The sequence below is a fragment of the Biomphalaria glabrata genome, chromosome 8 (assembly GCF_947242115.1).
Source record: "Biomphalaria glabrata chromosome 8, xgBioGlab47.1, whole genome shotgun sequence".
Taxonomy (NCBI): domain Eukaryota; kingdom Metazoa; phylum Mollusca; class Gastropoda; family Planorbidae; genus Biomphalaria; species Biomphalaria glabrata.
In genome coordinates, this window is record NC_074718.1 from 25615960 (window position 1) to 25638283 (window position 22324).

Sequence of the window (22324 nt, forward strand, 5' to 3'; positions counted from 1 at the left end):
GATCGATACACCGGTACATAAGCCTATACATGTATACACAATCTGTTATAACATAACAAAATCAAAATGGGTCACTAAAGTTGTATCTAAATCAAAATATAACTCTTGATCTAACTTCATTAGGTGATTTCTATTTTGATAGCCCTGTCTGTGGTCCTAAGCCTTCATTCTTAAGATCTTGTCACTTGCGTAAAATTGATTCTAGGCCTATATGTTGTTTTTTTTTTTAGTTTGAAAATAACATTAATAGATAGCTATATAAAACCTATTTTCATTTAAGGACTTCACTAACACAGTAGTTAGTCACTAGTTAGTGTATTAGCTTGAGGAGGCTCGAGCCGTCAATTTCGAATTCAAGTCGTACTATTTTTAAGAATACATTTAAAAGCTATCGCTGTAGCCTTCACTATAGAACCTCCCCTTCTTTCTACCCCCTCCACCCTTTCCCAACTGGTCCAGACAATTTTTAAAGATTTGTTTGCTGAAAATAAAATAATCCTACAGTTTGTATAGTTCAGTGCCGCTTTTTTTTTTGTTGTGTAATTGTCTCCCTTAATTAACATGGCTGCGACTGTAAATAGAAACATTTTCTCCAAGAAGTGGACACTGTGGTATTTTTCACAAACAATAGATCTAGTAAGTCTTGAATAATTTATAAAAGATCTAACTTCATTAGGTGATTTCTATTTTGATAGCCCTGTCTGTGGTCCTAAGCCTTCATTCTTAAGATCTTGTCACTTGCGTAAAATTGATTCTAGTCATTCTAGACTTGTAATCTAGACTAATCAGTAATCTAGAGTCGAGTCTAGAATCTAGATCAGTAATTCAGTAAGTTGAGTAAGATCTAGATTCTAGATGTTATAAATATAATTAACTGTCACTCAGTCTCAGCCAGTCAGTCTCAGTCGTTACTCAGTTACTGTCTTTCAAAATAAAAATTTCATCAGTAAATCAGTATGTTACTAGATCGGTAAAACTTTACATCGCAGGACCCTTATGAAGAATTTGATAGATACGTAGGTCTGTAATTAATTAATAATATATTAATAAAAATTCCCCAATTAAAAACATAAAATACCATCTAAACATTAATAGTTATTCCAAGAATAAATTGTACAAAAAAATCTAAATCTATATTACATAGATATCTACGATTTAACGTACTAAAAGAAGAGAGAGAGAGAGAGGGCAGTGACCGGGCGCACTCTGCGCGCGAGCAGGTGAGGTCACGTCAGTACATCATCATACGTGCGGATAGACAGCTGCCAAATAATTGACCTGAAAAACTAGGGTCCTGCGATGTAAAGTTTTACCACTAGATCTAGATCTATGTACTATAAATATATGTCAAAAAAAAATGACTATGACTGAGTATGTTAGTATTTACTAGTCTATGTCAGATGATAAATAATCGATAATAAGATAATAATCATGATGATTCAAATGATTCATGATTATTAGAGTTAGACGAATAGAGTTGTCCCTAGAGGATGACTTTCAGGATGCGCTTGTCCTCCATCCGGCGAACATGTCCAAGTCAGTGCAAGCGGCGTTGTCTGAGGGCTGTAAAGATGCTGGGAATACCTGTACGCGCAAGGATCTCAGTATTGCACACTTTTTCTTTCCATGTGATTTTCAAAATCCTACGGAGACATCGCAAATGGAATGAGTTTAGTTTTCTCTCAGATTGCTATGCGTAGGTGGTCCATGATTCACTGCCATGCAGTAGTATACTCATAACCCATGCCTTTTAGACTTCCATTTTGTAGTGAGCTTCTGGTTTTCCCAAACTCTTGACCTGAGTCTAGCGAAGGTTGAGGCAGCCTTCCCTATGCGTTTTTAATCTCCTTTTCTAGAGACAGGTCATCTTGAATTGTGGATCCCAGATAGCAGAATTTATTTATGGCATCCAGCTTGTTATCCTGAAAACATCCATTTTTGCTCCAAACATTCAAACAAATGAATTACAAACAAAAAAAGTGATGCGTTCAATGAAGGAGAATTTGATGGGGTGTCCCAAATATAAGAGCTTAAACTCTAGATTCTAGATCTACTAGTAGACTCTCTAGTGTCTAGAGTAAGTCTATAGTAGATAAAATTTAGAATCTAGACTAGATCTACGACTATACTATATAAATATAGATATATATATACTATATCTAGGTACAATATTCACTTATTCAAACTACATTAGTAACATTAAATTAGTATATTGGTGAATAATATTGGGTTTCTTAGACTTAGAATCACAACTGCAAGGTTGAGAGACCATGGCTACTCTAGGAATGAGCATATTAATAATGGAAATCCATGATCTGTTTATCTAAGACTTAGAAGTATACATATATATATATATATTAGGGGTGCACCAGATAGTACTTTTTGATATCCGGCCGGGGCTGGATATGACCGGATAGTAAAATTTTGATATTCGGCTGGAGCGGATACCTAAGTGTCTTGTATAGCTTGTGTTGCTGAACATTTTACAAAACTGTTAAATAACATACCTATATTGGTTGGTTTTATTTTTTTTTCCTTTTATATACCTTATTGTTTTAAACTCTGTTACTGATTGATTTATCCAAACTTAACAGTATTTCTAAAAATCTGTATAGCATGATTGTGTCTGTGTGTATGTAAGATGCCACCAACTGTAAAGGATGTGTGTAGGAAGGTCAATGTAAATAATGTTAGTATATATTTAACTAGTTACTAATGTAAATCTCTCATAAGTAAAGTGCAATCTGCCTTGTATAGTGGTCGTATGTATGTGTTCATGAATTTCAGACCAACAACCTGGTCAGATATACCTAGTGAGCCTACACATGTAGTCCTAGTGTAGTGTGTATAGTTGTTTGTGTTAACCATCAGGCATTGTTTTTTTCCTTGAGCATACGCACGCAATAGAGTTGGGTGTCAGTCAAAAAAGATAACACATTGGCATGGTCAGTCAAGCATATAGATAAATTATACCCGTCCACTAGTTAGAGGTCAAGGGTTGTTGTTTTTTTTTACGCTCCTGCATATTGTTTCTTTGTTTGCTAGATCTAACTGCTGTACTATTATTCAATTTATTTTATGCGATTTTAAAATTTACTGTAAGGTTTTCCGGTATTTATTAAGTCAAAAGAATTAAACAATGAAATTAGCTTTCTTTCTAAAGATTTTAATACAAGGCAAAAAAATACACACACGCAAACATACACATCTTTGTTTTATTTTATTGTGCAAAGAACGTATGTAAGAAACATTAAATGCAAAGAAGGTATGTTAGAAACATCTTTCTTAATTAATACTTATTAATTATTTTATTCATGGTTTCAGTAACTGTTACAAAGGGAACCATAATAAGCCTATGGATGTTAGGTGTGTAAAAGTCGTCCTAGCCTGATACACAGTGGCTAAGTACGCATTTACGCTAAGTACGTAATATCCTTTGTTAGCACGTTGTGATTTTTTATTCTGGCTTAAAAATGGTCAATGTCTATCAATAAATTGGGAGTCAAGGACCAAAGAAATAAAATAAAGAGTAGGGGGTGTTTAGCTCTTCTACAAAATAATTAGTTACTGGCTTACTGGGCTATACAATCTCGCAATTTGTGTTCTGTGTAGCTAAAGGTCACTCGTTTAGGTGCGTGTGATATTTAGTCCAGCTTACCAATTGAGATGTATGTTCAAGTAACTCGGCACACTTGAAAAGGTATGGCCTTTAGCCCAAACACGTGATTACGATTTTTCTCCAAATAAGCAACCTTTTGTCCGGATACCCGTGTAGATGTTTGGCTTGAATTCCAGTCCATCCCCCCCCCTCCCCCCAATTAAGATTAACTACTAAGTAAACAAACATGGTTCCCTCGTGTGACCTCTAGAGAGTGCTTACGTCCATCGTATCTGACTTGGGGTCACCTGTCAATCAATGAACTCAATGTGATGAACTAAACAAATAAAAGGGGGAGGGAGTTGTTCATCTGGAAATATACCTAGTTACCTTAGAGGTGTGGCTCGTGTAGTCCAGCCCCCCTAATAAAGATTAACTATTAAGTAAACAAACTCAGTTCCCTCGAAAGGTGTGACCTCTAGAGAGTGTCAATACGCTGACATTAAACCTACGTCCATCGTATTTAACTTGTGGTCACCTGCCTATAAAAAACCCTCAATGTGATGGACGAAACAAATAAAAGGGGTGGGAGTTGTTCATCTCTACCTCTGGAGATATACCAGCACAGCTAGACAGACGTCTGGTCAGCATGACGTAGTCAAGGAATGTAGCATTTTAACATGTTAACTAACCCACTCAAAGGTCAAGACAAATTGAAAAAAGTGCCAGCCATTGCTGCTCTGTATGTAAAGCGCATTTATGATGTAAAGTTTCATTTCTATTTATATTAAGTTATTAACACGCCTTGTCTTTATAATAAACGATGTTTGGTGCATATTCATAATGGCTCTATTTTTAAGCACATTATTTTGTTTTAATATAAACATTAATACATTCTACAACAGACATTAATGGAACGAGGTCCACTTTATGCATATTAAATAGGTGTATTTTTTACTATCCGGTTTACTATCTGGTAGTGATATCTGACCGGAGCCGAAAAGCACCGGATTGTAAAAAATGCCGGATATTCGGCAGAAGCCGGAGCGACTATCCGGTGCACCCCTAATATATATATATATTATAAATGAGAAGATTGGAAACAAGATCACAATGGCCATTGGGCCCCACAATAACAACATGACGATGGAAGACAACATTATGGAATGGATAGGCCTGTCATTGAAAGAGATCTATTCTATTCAAGGAGTGTAGAAAGATGGCCAGCAGATTATGTGTCGTTATGTGGTGTCCAGATGGCTCAACAGACTGAATAATGGGTGAATGTGAAAACTTGAGACAACTGAACTGATTTTTCTATATTTATTTTAATAATATTTATCTACAAAAATTATTCATAATTTCCTTTTTGAATTTGACTATGTATCTTAATTCTATTTTTCATCTCTATAGGGGAAGGCTGTAACTTTAGGTGTTGTATCTTAATTCTATTTTTCATCTCTATAGGGGAAGGCTGTAACTTTAGGTGTTATATCTTAATTCTATTTTTCATCTCTATAGGGGAAGGCTGTAACTTTAGGTGTTGTATCTTAATTCTATTTTTCATCTCTATAGGGGAAGGCTGTAACTTTAGGTGTTGGCCTAAAAGAACGACATTATTCTTCTATATCTAAAGATAAAAAAGAAAGATTAGCTGATGGGCCTGGACTTGAAGACTTTCTCTCTGGTGATGTGCCACAGTATGACGGCAAAGATGGAATCAAGAAAATCAAAGGAGAAAGGTAATAACTTTGTATTCTGTTTTTCACTACAGTTCAACCCCCAGTATTTTTCAAGTTCCAGGTTAGATTTTCTTACACTAAATATTTTTAATGAAAAGAGAAAACTGCCTGGACAGTTGTTGATGTTGATGATAAATAATAATAAATACACCAAGATTATGCTAATGATGTCTGGAATGGACATTCTGCTTTTATTATACTGTTGAACCATAAAGGGATAATATGTGTACTTTGGAATTTAAAATGAAATGATTAAAAAAGAAATGAAAAGTCTTTGTTAGTTTAAAAGAAAGTCAATTTACACTAAAACTTTCATTATAGTTGCAGTTAAACTTCTTGTTCCTTAGTGAATAGAATATGATGAATCTATTTTGTTTTACAGACTTAGACTTCCAGAATGGCTGAAAACAGAGATTCCTGTTGGGAAAAACTATTCAACTTTAAAGAAATCTTTAAGGAGTCTTAATTTGCACACTGTAGGTATTGTAATAGCTGACTAAAAACACAACTCTCTACAACACCATTGTTCTTAACTTTCTGGACACTAATGGTAAAAATAATTTTTTAAGAGATGGAGAAGAAATGTACAAAAATAATCTTTCAAAATATTTTTAAAAGCTCATTGTCTGGTAAAACGTCTGTACATGTTATTTCCTCGACACCAAATCTCAAATCAAGCTGAAAATTTGCACAATTATTTCTTTTACCTAACAACACAAGAATCTAAAAAAAATAATTAACCAATTAGTTTATTAACTATTGGTAATTAATTATTTTTTTTGGTATCTTGAACAAGTGGAAGAAATTGTACTTGACTGAACCTGTTGATTTAAGTTGAATTAGTCCCTTTTATAGATTTGGAACAAACAATATATACAATATTCATAAGCTCTTCACTAGCAGAGTGGTTAGAATGTCAGCTTGAGAAGGCAAGCTTGAGTCATGAGATCCAATTCAGGTCATTCCTTGTTTTTTCTTTTTTAGTAATAAAGGCTTTTAAAAAAAGCACATGATTAAAGAGTCCTAAAAAGTAAACCACAATTTAGTTTAGGTCACTATTGAAACTAATGGAACAACAACTTTGAATTATAGAAAGTAAAATTTGCAAGTACTCCAATGGTTCATCTGGAATTGAAAATAAGAATTAGTAAATTGTGAGAAAAAAAAAAGATGTTTTTAATTAATGCGATAAAGCATGTCGCTGGCTGGATTAAACATTTCTGCGGTCCAGAGCTGGCCAGCGTGCCATAGTTTGCTTAGCACTTTTCTAGTTCTATTACAAATTTAATTGCATGGCTGATCCAGTATTTTTTTGTTTTGTTTTTCTTGTTTTATTTACTTAGGTATGTGAAGAAGCCAAGTGTCCAAACATCGGAGAGTGCTGGGGTGGAGGGGAACATAAAACTGCTACAGCGACTATCATGGTAAATAATGGGATAAAGGGAAAAAGACTTTACTTTTTTTTTTTACTGTGGTAGATTTTCTATTATATTAACCCATTAGCTCCTTCTGCAGTTGGAAACGTTTTCCTGTTTTTGTCCTAAACCGTTGTAGAACGTTTCTAAAACCCCCTATTCAATAGACTTGATTTAAACTTTTTAAAAACAAGATTTCTTCTAGTCTCATTGCAAGCGTGATTACAAATAATTTTGGAGATTGCCGATTCTATTTTTAATAAAATCGTGAAGGTTTTTATTTTTTAAATAATTTTTCAAACGAACAGGCCCATAGCCCCAGTGTATAAGCCCCCACGTGGGAAAATGAGTATTTTTGAAGTTTTTTATATTCTAGTGGTATTAAACGTATATATTTTTAAAAACTAGACATATAGTTCTATTTTTTAAAGTTATCTGTTTGTTTATTTGTATTAGATCTTCAATTTGATTATTTTTTGCAAAATACATATTTTTCAGAATTTTTTAAATACGGAGTTATCCCTCCTTGCTTAGGACTTTGAAAGGGGTTTTTTGAACCGGAAATAGGAGCTATTGGGTTAATTTGACATATTTAAATGCAACTCTTTCTTTCCTTTTGTTGTTTCTGTTGCTGGCTATTATTATAATATGTTAGTAACATTTTTGCTGTGTATTGAGTAGAGTGTTGACAATGTTCAGGGAAATGTAAAAACTAATTCCAGCTAACCAACTGAACACAGATGAAATGTGAAATGAGACAATCAATAGTGTGGAGGATTCAAACATTTAATCCAATAATGAATCCATCTATGTCATCGCTGTTGCTAACCAAATAACTAACCCAAACTTCTTGATTGTCTCCAAAGACGCTAACATATGAACTGTTTTATTCCTTTATTAATCCTAGTTTTTTGTTTTTTTATTATGATGTTATTGTTATATAAAACCTAACCCAAAATACACAAAACAAAATGAAACTTTACTTTTACTCGCCAAGTCCTTATGGAAAAGTAGCAAAGTGTAACAAATCATTATATAAAAAACATAATTAATGAAAAAGAAAATCAAAACTCTTTATTATTATATTGAATTTTTTTTTTTTTTTTGCAGTCCCTCTGGGTAAAATTGCTATTAATTTTATGCTGTAAATCTGTCACTAAGTCTATTATATTTGAAACTAAAACAAATCGATCTAAAATGTGATATTACCTTAGTCCTCAGCATTTTTAAAATAGGTGTTATAGCTACTTGGATCATGATGCATGTTCAGGCATAATTAACAATATAAAGATTTGAAACAAAATAAACAGTGGGGCAGCCTGTGTGTAATGCTTGTATTATATAAATTATCCCTACTTACAACAAAATTACAAAAGACATCAGCATATATTTTAATTTTTCTCTAACAAAAGTGTTAATGACAACAATGGTCTCATGAAATATTAATGGCCTATTTGAGATTCCTCTGTGAGATGTCTTGTGTGAGTACACCCAAATAGTTTATGTCCACATTATTATTTTTGTAATAGTGTATTCTCCTTTTGACATTTTGTTTTGTAAAATCCATTAAAATTTAGATTGTTACTTCTGTATTCAAAAAATAAAAATTCAAAAATTGGCCTGTTGCTAACATAGATTTTTTTTTTTTAACAATCTAATTGTTTTTTATGTTACTGACAGTTGATTATTTATGTGGCAGGTACTTGGAGACCAGTGCACTAGAGGTTGCAGATTTTGTTCGGTGAAGACAGCTCGCAACCCTCCACCTCCTGATCCAATGGAACCAATCAACACAGCAACAGCTATAGCAGATTGGAATCTGGATTATGTTGTTCTCACCTCAGTGGACAGAGATGGTAGGCAACTTTCTGAAGCACTGAAATGTCAGGTTTTAACATTTCTTTTGTAATGATCCCCCCCAAAAATTGCATTGCTATAGATCTATTTAAATCTTCAATAATAAGAGGTTAATGAGAATCAGACAAACATATGTTATAAAAATAAAATGTGGTGCCAATCTAAAGATTGTATTTTTTTAAAAATGTAGTTGCTTTTTCATTTAAATAATATACAAGTTTCAGATGTTCCTTCAGAAGTGAAGACTATTACATCCTAGCTCAAACCTCCCTCAGGATGGCGTGGGTTAGCAACAGGCAGTACCTTTAAGATGATACTCCAGAGTGCCTACCACACAGCCAAGCTGGCATCCATTTTGGTGCTCAGAGGAATTTCTTTCTTAGCATTTTGGATCCTCCTTTACCATTGTTTGCTTACCTAGTTTTCAATAAGTCATTTCAAGTTATTTTTTTTTTTATTTTAAAGTCAAATAAGTAGAAAAATACTTTTGGAATTTTAGTGTTCTTTTTAGATCTATAAGTGCCTTGACAGGTTGTGGAGTTTATTGCTTTGATGTGAGCTGCTTACAAGGATGTTGTTGATATGTCAACATCAAATTGCACAACATTTCACATGTCCTTTAGAGCTATGTGAATTCTGGACATGTCCTGAGTCCATCTTCCACCAAAACTCATCCACATACCCACATCTCTATTCTTGAATAATGTCTTACAATTTTGTAGCAGTTAAAAAACCTGTTTCAACAGTGGTCCAAAACACATGAAGGTAAAAAAAAATGCATTGTCCAAAACAGTTTTTGTAACTCTTTTGAAGAAGATTTGACAGAAGCATTTGCTCGTGCTGCCTTCAGTATTTTTGATTATCTAGTTTTTGTCTCTTTCTTTATATACTTATCCTTTTAAGGACTGTATAATGACAATGGTATCTGGTTTATGTATTTGTGTGTCTTTCATAACCTTTGCTAATTTCATATATTCTTGACTTTCAATAATTTCATTTCTTTCTTCTTTAGATCTGCCAGATGGTGGAGCATCACATTTTGCCCAGACAGTGAAAGAAATTAAATCCAGGTTTGTTTGTAATTTCTAAAGCTTTAGATTACAGTTATAAAACTGAAATGAACTAAAGAGCCTCTGGCAAGAGAACTATACGTCTCTTGGGTGAAAATTCAGGCTTGTATGGAAGAGAATTGTACAAAAATTATAAATGAGTAATTTCCTCCTCAAGTCTTATTCAAGGAAAAGGTCTGCCAATGAGTAAGAAATATTTAATCCATTACTTGATGGTACTCAGCATATTTAAATGGTTTGAATGCAGAACAAGATCCAACAGACTTATAGTAACCATCCAGAAAGAATTGATATTGATAATAGATAACTTTGAATAATAGTATCAATGTCAGTATTGGTATAGCCATAAATACTTTGCTTTGGATAGAATCTTTTTCAATGGCAGACCCATCCATTCTTTTAGTGCTTTCTCTGTCTCCCTCTTCTTTTTTCTAGTACTGTTTCCTGAAGCCGTGAAGACCTTGTAATATGACCATAGATGCCTATGATTATAATATAATACTAGAACATGTCAAAGGTAACTTTGAATTGATGTCTTCAACATTTTTTTTTATCTTGTTATTATTATTTGTGGACATTAAAAAGATTGGCTATTATGTTATACTATCATGACACTGTCATCTGACATAGTTCATTTCAAATTTATTACAGATGCCCTCACATGTTAGTTGAATGTCTGACACCAGACTTTAGGGGAGACCTAACAGCTGTGTCTGTGGTGGCAGATTCTGGTCTAGACGTCTATGCACACAATGTGGAGACAGTTGAGAGTCTACAGTGGTAAGTTAAGCCTGTGTATCTTAGTCTGACTTGGAGAGAGCTTAAAGTGGTCAGTCCAGCCTTGAAATTTTGTGTAAGAGTAAGTTTCCCTTTCAGACCTTGCGATCTATGGGGCAGATGATATTATAGTCATCTGTTTGTATGGCCAACGGTTAACAAGCAGGGTGTTATGTGGCCAGCACAACGACCAACTGCCTTTACTTTCCTCAACTAAAGTCGGGTACCCATTAAAGTTGGGTGGACTCAGGGGCGCCCTAAAAATCCTGAAATTTAAAATCCCAGTCTTCACCGAGATTTGAACCCAGGACACCAGGTTCGGAAGCCGAGCGCTTAACCACTCAGCCACCACGCCCCTTGGTTGTGCAGGAAAATAATATAATATAGTCTTTAGTTGTTGTTCTTTTTGTTTGATTCATCATAGTCTGTAGATCTGTAGCAAGTGGCTGCTATGAAGTTTAAGCAATTTCCATGATTCCTCAAAAGTCTCTTTGACACATTCATTTGGCATTTGTCATATTAATGAACAGTAGAAAAAATGAAGTATTAACATTTTAGTTAATTTCAGACTCAGTAGTGGATCTTACAATAATTAATAAAAAATTGCTGTAATTGATTGAGTTCTAGAAGAATAGACAAGATGGACTCACTCAATACTAGTTCCTTTCTGTAAAAAAAAATTCTCTACAAGTTATATTTTTCAAAGATGATCATCTTATAGATCATTTCTCTCAGCTTTCATATTGCAGTAGAACTGAATCTTTTGTATATGGCTTGGTTAGTAGTGTGAAAATTGAAATGTGTAATCATATTGTTACCTCAAGTAAGTACCTCTATTGAACGCGTTATTGTGGCTGTTATACAAGCTTAGATAAAAACCAAGAATTTAAGTTGTTGACATGGGGCAGATGTATTGATCTACAAGATACATTTAATCAACAGCTGATATTGATCTTTAAACATATTCACAGCATTATCACATAAAAGTACTCTAGCTATATATAGCTTCAGTGTCTTGTAACATATATAAATCTTGATCTTAGTCATAAAAAAAAATCTGTGTTTCTTATTGAAGGTCCAGATTTTCACTTTGTTTAAATATTTACTTCACTATGGATATAAAAAGGCAAGATTTATGCTGGCAACACCCTGCAGTCATCAAGAAATCAAGAAAGATGTGTGGGATCTGTTTGAATCTCTACCAGTATCAGCACAACCACAGTTGTCATTGTATTTTTTTTTTTAAAGATCTTATATAGTGCAACTTTCATTCTTAGAGCATGCTCAGTGCGCAAAGGTCCAATCTCTTTTGTGAAACAGTGAGGGGAGGGGCTATATGGGAGAAAGTTTTCCATTCTGGTTAAGTGGGGTTTCGAATTTCAGCCCCCTTGATAGGTAGCCGTTCCCAAGGCAAGCGAGTTAAGCCCCTTGGCCACACATCCCACCAATTCTCACCTTAAGAATTTAATGTTGTACTATTCAGTGAAGTCAATTTAATTCTGTGATTGTGCAACTTATATGATTATCTTTTTGTAATAAATAAAACTGCAAAATGTTTGGTTCATCATTTTACAAATGGCTGGAACAATCTGAAAGGGGAGTTATGAAAAAAAAAAAAAAAAGATTAAATATTATAAATATGATCTGCCTAAACAAATTATGTAGGTTGCATTTGCATTAAATTTGTACAAAGCTTTTATCAACTCACTCTGTCTGGTAAAAAGTGTATACAAATTATTTCTCCCACATCCATTAAGTTGAAACTTCACACAATTATTCATTGACCTAAACAAGACATGAATCAATAAAAAAAAACAAAAAAAACAATTAGACAATTAATTACTGGTATTTCATTATTTTGTTTAATTGCAACAAGGGAAACTAATACTTCAGTATTGACAGATATGGCTAAATTTGTTTGGTTTAGTCCCCTTAAATTATTGTTAACGCTATTTCTCCATCACGCTATCTCTGATCAAGTTGATACTTCAAACAATATTTATTGTATCTAACAAAAACAAAAATACTCCATTAGTCATTTAATTATTGGTAATGAATTATTTTGTTTGATAGTGAATAAGGAAAATAGCTTGTACATTATTGGAGTTCTTTCCCTTTGTTTAAAAAAAAAAAAAAAGAAAAAAAAAAGATTTTTTAAATATTTTGCTTGTTTAACTCTTAGGGTAATTCTGATTTCTCCAAATTTTAAACCAGTGTTTATTTATATATCGGGATACAACCTTGAGTAGAGATGTTAATTAAAGGCTATCAAATTAAATATTTCTAGCTTATATTTTGTTTCAAATTATTCTAAAGTTCTAAAGGTAAATCTTGCCAGGCTTCTGTTCTACCATTGGTTCTTCTATTTTATTAGACACTAAGTCAGAAAAGAAACTTTTTTCAGTGTTTTGCTTGTCTTCTGTTTGCAGGCTTGTCAGAGATCCTCGTGCCAACTATCAGCAGAGCTTGTCTGTTCTGAGTCATGTTAAGAAGTTACACCCAAACATGGTGACCAAGACCTCTATCATGTTGGGTCTGGGTGAAACTGATGCTGAAGTCATAAAAACTCTTGAAGGTGGGTACTTTGCCAATGATTTGATTTTGTATCCTTTTAATATTGTACACAGCAATGGAAAAGAAAAATTTTAACTATTTTTTAAATGCATAATAATCTGTAAAGATGTTTGAAAATAAATATCATTGTAACTATTTTAATGTAAATACTAACTTTTATTTTGAAAATAGCTAATTACACATTTTTGCTAATTAAACATAAAGCTGTAAATTAACTTATTATGTAGCAAGTAAAACATAAAATAATCCTTTTTTTAAAACAAAGCTGATCTAAGGGAAATAACTTGATCCAAGATTAGGTGTGTGAGAAATAGAGCATGTTCAATTATCTAAGGGGATAAAACCCTACATAATAAGCTTTATCTGTGAATACTGAAGGATTATTTTCCCAATTTGGTATCAAACAAAATAATAAATTACCAGTAATTAATTCATTAATTAGTCAATTTTTAAAATATTTATTCATGTCTTGTCTATGCCAATGAATGATAGTGCAAAGATTTAACTTGATCCAAGAATGGCTTTGGGAGAAATGATGTCTACAAACTTTTTACCAGATAGACAGACAGGTCAGACAGAGTGAGTTGGTATAAGCTTTGTAAAAAAACATTTTTTTTCTCCTTAAGTGCTTCTTTTAGTGCTTCAGCTGAAATAATCATATCTGAATGCTAGAAGTACCTTAGAACCTTACGTTAAATTTTTCTTAAAGAAAGATATCTCTTTGTATTTTGTAGGCATTCATAAGGAAAGTTGTTTTTTTACTTCACTCTGTGAAAGTAAATTGAATATGTTAGCTTTGATCCTGGTTTTAAGTCTGATTGTTAGAAGTACACATTACCCCACAGCTAGCAAACTAATTCTATCAAACTCAGTTTTTGTTTTATGTTGAAATGCAAACCCAGGAATACATCATGCTTATTGCTTCTATTGGTTGACAATTAACATTTCAGATCTGAGAAAGATTGATGTTGATTGCTTGACCTTAGGCCAGTATATGCAGCCTACCAAGAGACATTTAAAGGTAACCCAGCCTAATTGTTTGTATCTCTTGTCAGACAATACTATGCTACTATCCTTAGATTAATAGTTAACAATTTATTTTTAAATCAATCAGGTAAGTGCTAAGTGTACTTTAGATCTAACCTATTGCCAGTAATTTTTTAAATTTAATTCTTGTTAAAATAATAGAATTTGCTTAATTTGTGAACATCAATAAACATGTTTAATTGTTTAATCTTAAATAAACAACTAGAATCAACATTCAAAGAAAATTGCAGGAAGCACAATTTAATAATTTGAGCAGTTAGTTTCAGTTTTGTTCCTTTTTCTTTTTAAATGCAATCTTGACCAACCCTTTTATTATTTCAAACCCAGCCAATTGATGGAAAAATGTCTTACAGTTTTTCCCAGCATCTGAACATAACAGCTGCAATACATTTAACAAATTTGTTCTCTTTTTAAACCCCTTTGAAACTTTTAAAAGATTTGTCTGCCTTCTGCTTGACAAGCACATTCACAAATTTCTCCACTTTCCCTTGTTGATATCTACCATGGATGGCTGCCTGGTTGTTGGTATGGTCACTTAGCTGTTGTTACGATAGTCCTTAGTTCAAACCCTACCCACTGTTCTCCCCACTTCAAGAAATTTGGGCCAGGATGTAATAATCTTTACTTCTGAAGGAATGTCTAAAATATATACAACATAATCTATGCCATTGTGATGTATGTAGTCTTTCTGCTCCTAAAACTTAAGCAATAATTATAATAATGCTTTGCCATAATTATGTACTTAATCCATCTGTTGGCGCTACAGCCAATGGAGGGCTCTGGCCTGCCTCAACACATCCCTCCATTCAAATCTCTCCTGAGTCTTTCGTCTCCATGCCCGAACCCCAAGCCATTGCAGATCTGCATCCACATCATCAATTCATCGTATTTGTGGTCTGCCTTTGGGTCGTCTGCTTTTTGGTATTTGCTGGTATACAATTTTAGCTCCTTTGTTCTCTGACATTCTTTTGAGGTGACCTGCCCAATGTAGTCTGATCTTTTTATTTATGTAGCTATAGGTGGATCTTCATACAGTTGATATATTTTATTGTTAGTGCGTGTCCTCCACCCAGTTTCATCTTTTATAGCACAATAGATTTTTCTAAGTATTTTCTGTTCCATTATGTACTTAAACTTTTCATTACTGTCTAATCTCCTTCTTGTCAAAAGTTAATCTACTGAATATTTCTTCCATCAGGTGAAAGAATACATTCATCCAGATAAGTTTAACTATTACAAAGAAGTAGGAGACAAGTTAGGTTTTGCTTACACTGCCAGTGGCCCACTAGTCAGATCTTCTTACAAAGCAGGTACATTTTATTGCTATTATTTATTTATATTTAAGTCTGGCATACAACATTATGATGCTTTAAACCCAAGCAATTTACTAGCTTCACTTTTCACTTCCGTCTTTCTGTCCATTCCCATACACAGATCAATCTATTTTCTGAAATTTTTTACAATTAAGTAATGACATTAGAGATATTTAAGATATTTATTCATATTTCAACATAACTTTCTATGCAAACCATTTGGAAACACACAAAATGATTGTTCTCTAGAACATCAATCTCAAGAAAATAGAGACTTTTTAAGACCCTGCTCTTTGCAAACATCTTTGTCTGTAAAAACACATTGAAAGAAGGAATTTCAAATGTTTAGTAAAGAGAAACTATTCAAGACAATGTTTTAACTCTCAGCTGAACCTTTGTGATATAAAATATTTGTTTATGTTCTACATATTATTTGTCACACTAGTGTCATCTTGATTGTTTCTTACAGGTGAATTCTTCCTGAAAAATTTACTAGACAAAAGAAAAGCTGCTCACACTATCTCTCCACTCAAATCTGTTTGATTGAAAGAATGAATTAGTAGAATGATTGTAGAATTACTTAGATATTTATTAAACTTTGAAGTGACCACATTGATATTGATATGGTTTGATTAAACAAAATGTATTTGAGTTTGTTACCATCACTTGAATGAAATTGCTTTAAGGCCTCAAAATGTTTTTACTTTTTTTTCCTACTATTCAGCAACTATTATTCAGGGAAGATTTATTGTTGTTTTTTCATGATCAATATACCCATGATGGGAACTGTTATCTGGCCACTGAAACATCAAACAGGCTGATTTAGTCTGGACTTTAAAACTAAAACCAGATACATCTCAGATATCTGAAAGTCTGTACTTGACATCCATAAAACTATAAGAATTTATAAGATGTCAAGGTTTTGCATTGTTAAGTTCTAAGGACATTTGAATGTGACATGTGACAGTGCTTTGATATATAAGCTCTGCTTTCTGATTCTTTTACTGTCATTATCTCTTACTTGGAAATGTATTTAGACATTCTTATCAAGATTGCTAAATTTAATTCTAGTTTTGTGATTGACAAACCTTAGATGGCTTTGTGATATCAAACATGCAAAAACTTTTTTTGCAAAAATATGATTGATTTGGTGATTAATGGTTTGTTTGTTGGTTAGTAATCAAACAAATTAATATTTTGTTTTGGCCTAAAAAAAATATGGTTGTGTCTGAGGTAAAAAAAACAACAATGTTTACCTTAATATGTATAACTTAATTTGTATAAAGTTTTTAAAAGGACTCTATATCAATAAGCATTTTGGACTTCAATATGAAACTATAACACAAGTCATTGCTGACACCAGAATAATATCCTGAATGTGTTGTATGTGCTAAAATAAAGAGATCATGCATATATTATTTGCCTTTTTATTAGGTTTTAGGGTTAAGTGGAAATTTTAAATTCTATTTATATACATTTTTAACTTATTTCTTTTATAAGATTGAGATAATTGACTCCATTTTGTGTAAAAATGTGTTACTAAATTCTGACTTGTTTATAGTTTCAAGTACAATAATATTAAAAAAAAAAAAAAACATAATTTTTAATCCATTGAACAGGATCACATGGATATATCAACTACCGGTATTAAAAGATATTCAAATCATATACAAGTTACAAAAGACAATTTCACTATATTTTAGAAAAATAAAAAAAGTCTAGTACAATACACAGTAACATACTAACTCTTTTTGTTACATGTGTACACTAATATATTTTTTAATTCATTTTATTTTGTACCTTTATTTAAATGTTATTTTTGTAATGCTAAAATCTTGTGAATATTTTTTTATATTTTCAATGCGAAGGTGACTTTCAGTCTGATCTTTATGGAAGTTCAAAATGAAAGCTCAAACTAAAAAGAATATATCCAATCATTGTTTTATTGAGTGAACATAACATAAAACTAATTAAATGCAGTTCATATAATAGCTAATGAGACATGTTATCACATTGATGATTTGCAAGGCAGAACCAAAAAAAGTTTACTACAAGATTTGCATTCTCCATTGCCTTTTTTTAAATAAGTTAATCATTCTTGAATTAGATAAATCACAAACAGATAGAGCATGTATTTGGTATTGCATATGCACTTTTTATCTTGTCAGCAGAGACCTAAAAATATATTTATCTGACAACTAAAAATTGGTTTAAAAAATATGAATACAAAATTAATATGGCAAGCAAATCTGAGTATCAGCTTGTAAGGTAAGTCAGGCATCAGCTTTAAGCTAAGCTGGTCCTTGTAATGCAGTGAAAGCCAACTGATTTTCTTGCACAAATAGAGATGTTAACACAATGAAATCTAAAGGATCTACCTTTTTAATTCGGATGTTTATAAAATTCTAAGTAATAAAAGTAGGTAAAAAGAGTTTTTAGCGTCCCCCGAAAGGGGAAACGCTATTAGTTTAGTCCGTCTGTCTGTCCCATTTAGATCTTGTAAACTAGAAAAGATAGTGAAAGTCCGACATCATAATATTTTAGACCATTCAAAGTTCTGATGCAACGCCTACTTTCTACTTTTTTCTTTTCTGAAAGCGAAAAATCTAATTTTTAAATCACTTATGCAAGCAGTTTTTTTCATAAAAATACACCTCTTTTACAACTATTCACTATAAATAGTAACAAACATAAGAGGCTCTTTAGTATGGGGAAATGACTTTTTACCATATTTTTAACATATTTATGCAACATTTTTTCTCACAAAATTTTTTTTTTTTTTTTACATCTAAGTTAAGTAAGTTCTGTCATACTACATTTACACAAAAAATGTTTGCATTTTTTTTTGAAGAGAAAAAATCTTTTTAGTGTGCATATAAGTTGGACATAATTTAAAACAACAATTAATAAGTTTTTCATATTATGCTTGAACTGCAGAGTGCACTATGTACATAGCACATGTAACTAAAGGAAAGCATTTTAAAATTATTATTTTTTTACGGAAATGTTTTTTTCTTGAGGATTTGAATAAGAGATTGACCCTTTACAAAACATTAGATCAATTAGATATTCATTATAAGACATCAGTTAGGCCAGGTTCACATCAAACTTCACATTCACTTTCACCTATCCTTTGGTCTGCTGGGGCACCACACAAGATCTGCCAACCTTCTTTCTCCATACTCCTGTTATTTGTCTTTCTGAAAATATTGAAACCTGCCTTTTGACCTGCCTGGGTGGACCACTTTGGGGGACGATTTTGAGTTGTGTTTCCACAAATACTGTCTTTGTAACCTTGTTAACATTTTATTTTATTCACCATCATGAAACTCTGATTGATTGAAGGCTTGAGAGGATAAAAACATCCATTTCAAAAGAATAAGGATAAAAAACTATGGTTTCCTTATATGTTGAACAAGTTTAATTACCTGACATGTCAAAGCAGGTTTCAAGGTGAAGACAGGATTAAAGAACAAGAGCCACTCTTTCTTCTTCCAAGCAGCATGGCATGTTGAGTCTAAGTTGGGCCTGAGTACCATTTTAGACATTCATACAACAAAATATTGAACACAATCTTAGTATTATAATTCAGACTAAACTAAGCTAGAACTTATTCAACACACTATTGATTCTTATAAAAAAATGAATTATCTTTTACATCCCTCCCCCTTCCTCATTCCATTTTTTCTACTGTTTCTCACAATCATGACAGTATCATTATGGTTAGCTAACATCAAACTGGGTCACAATGGGTTAAATTATATTTGTTGCTTCATTACTTTGTGAGAAAAAAGTACAAAGTAAAGATAATAAGATGAAAAGGATGGAATCTAAAACAGACTAAGGTTTACTTTGTATCACACCCTTTACATTTTTTTGTTCTGTGATGTGAGCACAGCTATGAAAGAATTACTATTGGGCATGGTAAGAACAACAAAGCTTCATGGATCTTTCCACTTTCTGAGGTAAAAAGTGTAACAAGAAAATGACATTCAGTGTTGATAGAAACTGACAGAAATGCTTACACCAAAGTCACAATCATCTAATCTTCATTTGAGCCTAGAGACGAGCTCAGATGCCAGCATGTGTTAAGACAGGAATAGAGAACATGTGGTAGCAAGTGGCTTCTAATATATCTCTTTTATGGGATACACATTCGAGACTAATTAAGCAGGACCTAATCTGGAGGACCTGGGGCTATGAAGGAGCACAGGCCCCTAATTAATTTCAGAAGAAAAGAAACAATTTTTAAATTTTTGCCAAAAAAACTAATCAACAACAAATGTAACAGGCTAATTTTGTTAAAGATGAATACAATTTATTAACAAAGAAAACTGACAAACATAAAAAAAAAAAGGCTTATACCTGTGTGTTTTGAAAAATTTACAAAAAAAAAAAAAAAAAAGGGAACGACCTGAATTTTTTAAATTCATCGCTCATTCCTCCTCAGACCAACATATATATCACTCTGTTAGTGAGCTTCTTATGACTGTAGATGAAGATTATATAGTTATGTATTGTTTGTTTCATATTTACTTTAGAGCGGCAATCCATAGAGGGAACAAATTCATCTTATAGCCTTATGCCATCACTTCAGTCAAGTACAATTTCTTTTTCTTTGTTCAAGATACCAAATAAAATAATTAATTATCAATAGTAAATTAACTAATTTTTATTTTTTTTAAATTGATTTTTGTGTTGCCAGGTAAAAGAAATTATTGTGTAAAATCTCAGATTGGGTGTGGGAGAAATAACGTGTACAAACTTTCTACCAGACAGAGTTAATATAAGCTTTGTAAAAACTAAATTACCACATTAAAAAATTGAACTTAGCAAGCTTTTTTATGGAAAATCGTTATATTTCATTGTAAGCTTTTGGTGGAGTCCCTGGAGCAGTAGACCAGTCTGGCCTCCCTGTAATTCGGCCCTGCTAAAGTATGAGAAAGGAGATGTATATGGTACTTTGTAGAATAAATCAAGAGAGGACAAATAACTCTACTCAATGTTCCTTATTGCTTGTGAATACTAGAAGCTACTAGGGAAATATTTGAAACAGAGCATTAGCTCACATAGTTTAAAACAATAATTTTATCCATAGAAAACAAGATGTAATGAAGCAAAGGAAATGAAGTGTTGTAATGAAAACAGTTGAATATAACAGCATGACATTTAATGAAATCATCTGGCAATAAAATATCAAAATAGATATTTAAAAAAAACAAACATGAACAGTTATTAATTATACACGTAACAATGAGACATCTTATTGCTCTTGGACACTAACATAAAAACTGTTTGTGACAAACCACTTTCAAAGAACAATTCATTACACCTCTTTTTTTGTCCCAGCATTTGCTTTTACCATTACATGTTCTCACATATACAATGTGCACTTTTTCTAATATAAATACATGCATCGAAAAACAAATACATCAAATACATGTAGATCTAGTTTGTAAGCTGTGTTGTTAAGACTGTTTCCTCTTTCCACTATTAAAGCCTCTCGTTTTGATAAAACGCATTTTGCCATTACACTGTGGCTGAGGCTTTGATTTATATGAAAAATGTTATTGCTCGAGCCACATTCACTATCTATAACCTACTTTAAATCATTGATAAAAGCATAAATCTGTATAGGACTATAAAGCTTTGAATTTGTTTTTCTTTATTAAAATTAACATTAATCTCCTTGGCTTGAATGTGTTAATAGACATTACATAAGTCAGTAGGCCAGCCTAGCAACCAAATCAGGTCATTGGCAGTGTTTATTAATAAGACTATTTACTACAGTGTGTCATGTGTGTAATATGTCTTACGGTGAGCGATGTGTGTGTGTCATGTGTTTTTAATTACTGAATTGTTTTTGGATTGTTTTGTTTTTGTTTAAAATCACAAAGCCTGTATAGACATTTCATACTGCCAAGGTTTTGAGCATTACATGTTCATAAGGGTCTTTTTTTTTTGTAGACAGACCTATAATGTTGACACAAATGAAGTACTAGGCCTATGCAGGCCAATAGTATATGGAAGTGATCAGCAAGAGCCTCACTTATCTACTATTCAAAGCCAATGTAGAAATATAGACAAACCTTCATAAATGTATTTTGTCTCTGTCTCTTTTTAAAAAATATACACACAACAGCGTTGATATTTGAATGTTGTAATGTCATCACAGTGATGAAATGTTGTGATTAAATGTTTTAACTTCATTTTCATCTTTTAACATTTCCACCAAATTTTCTCTGGCACTTCCAAGGAGTGCTCTCCAATGTGTCTCGCAGACGATTTTCCATCACTACTTGCTTTGACCTGAATGATATCTAAATTCTGGAATGATGCTAGGTATTTACACAATGGAGGCAGGCGATCACCTCATACACCAGACGCCAGTGGTTTGCGAAACACAAAGCCAATAAGCCGGCACAAATATACACATAAAGAACGCAAAAAGTGTATCACTAATGCGGCGATCTGAGGCGCCGTCCTCGAGACCCCAGTAGGGGATGTCAGTGCTGTGGTAGACTGTGGCTGACGGGGGCTGGGCCGTGAGGACAGTCTTTGTGGAACTGGTGTGCAGAGCCACTTGGGTGTCGTCTGCAGGCTCATCCCCCGGTTTGCTGGGGACATAGTAGGAAAGATTTGAACTGTTGCTGTCTGGGCGACTATTGTGACGGTATTCATCTACAGGCTTACAGGGCTTAGTTTTGGCAGCTGGAAAAAAATATTGATTAAGCTAACATTACGAAGCAAACCAACAGAAAAAAACATTGAGTGAACATTACAGATAAAACGAGCAGTAAGAAATGTTTGAATAGAGCTAATATACAAAACGATTTCAGGCCGAAATAAATAAAAAAAAAGGCATACCCCCCCCCCCCCAAAAAAAAAAAAGAAGATGTTTATCTATTTTGAATAATAGTTATATATAGGC

At 32.8% G+C, this 22324-nt stretch overlaps 2 protein-coding genes across 2 annotated transcripts in view; one reads left to right on the forward strand and one right to left on the reverse strand.

Moving 5' to 3' along the window:
* Nucleotides 1-493: 493 nt before the first annotated feature.
* Nucleotides 494-16808, forward strand: LOC106067617 (lipoyl synthase, mitochondrial-like). Its single transcript, XM_056038187.1, has 11 exons — nt 494-636; nt 5174-5340; nt 5723-5816; nt 6684-6764; nt 8455-8611; nt 9625-9682; nt 10334-10462; nt 12889-13034; nt 13984-14054; nt 15279-15390; nt 15863-16808. Exons 1-11 carry the CDS (start codon nt 562-564, stop codon nt 15934-15936), a joined length of 1164 nt encoding a protein of 387 aa, XP_055894162.1. The 5' UTR covers nt 494-561; the 3' UTR covers nt 15937-16808.
* A 3738-nt stretch (nt 16809-20546) lies between these two features.
* LOC106052237 (uncharacterized) overlaps nt 20547-22324 on the reverse strand; it is a 131692-nt gene continuing 129914 nt past the window's right edge. Inside the window, exon 18 of the mRNA XM_056038186.1 lies at nt 20547-22104. Within this exon, the coding sequence (XP_055894161.1) occupies nt 21761-22104 (344 nt within the window). The 3' untranslated portion in view covers nt 20547-21760. The remainder of the gene's footprint in view (nt 22105-22324) is intronic.

Bases quoted from the DNA above. Each gene is read 5' to 3' on its own strand.
- LOC106067617 (XM_056038187.1), top strand. From the start codon at position 562: ATGGCTGCGACTGTAAATAGAAACATTTTCTCCAAGAAGTGGACACTG. The intron at 6,765-8,454 runs GTAAATAATGGG...TTTATGTGGCAG, and splicing joins CTGCTACAGCGACTATCATG to GTACTTGGAGACCAGTGCAC. The intron at 13,035-13,983 runs GTGGGTACTTTG...TTAACATTTCAG, and splicing joins AGTCATAAAAACTCTTGAAG to ATCTGAGAAAGATTGATGTT.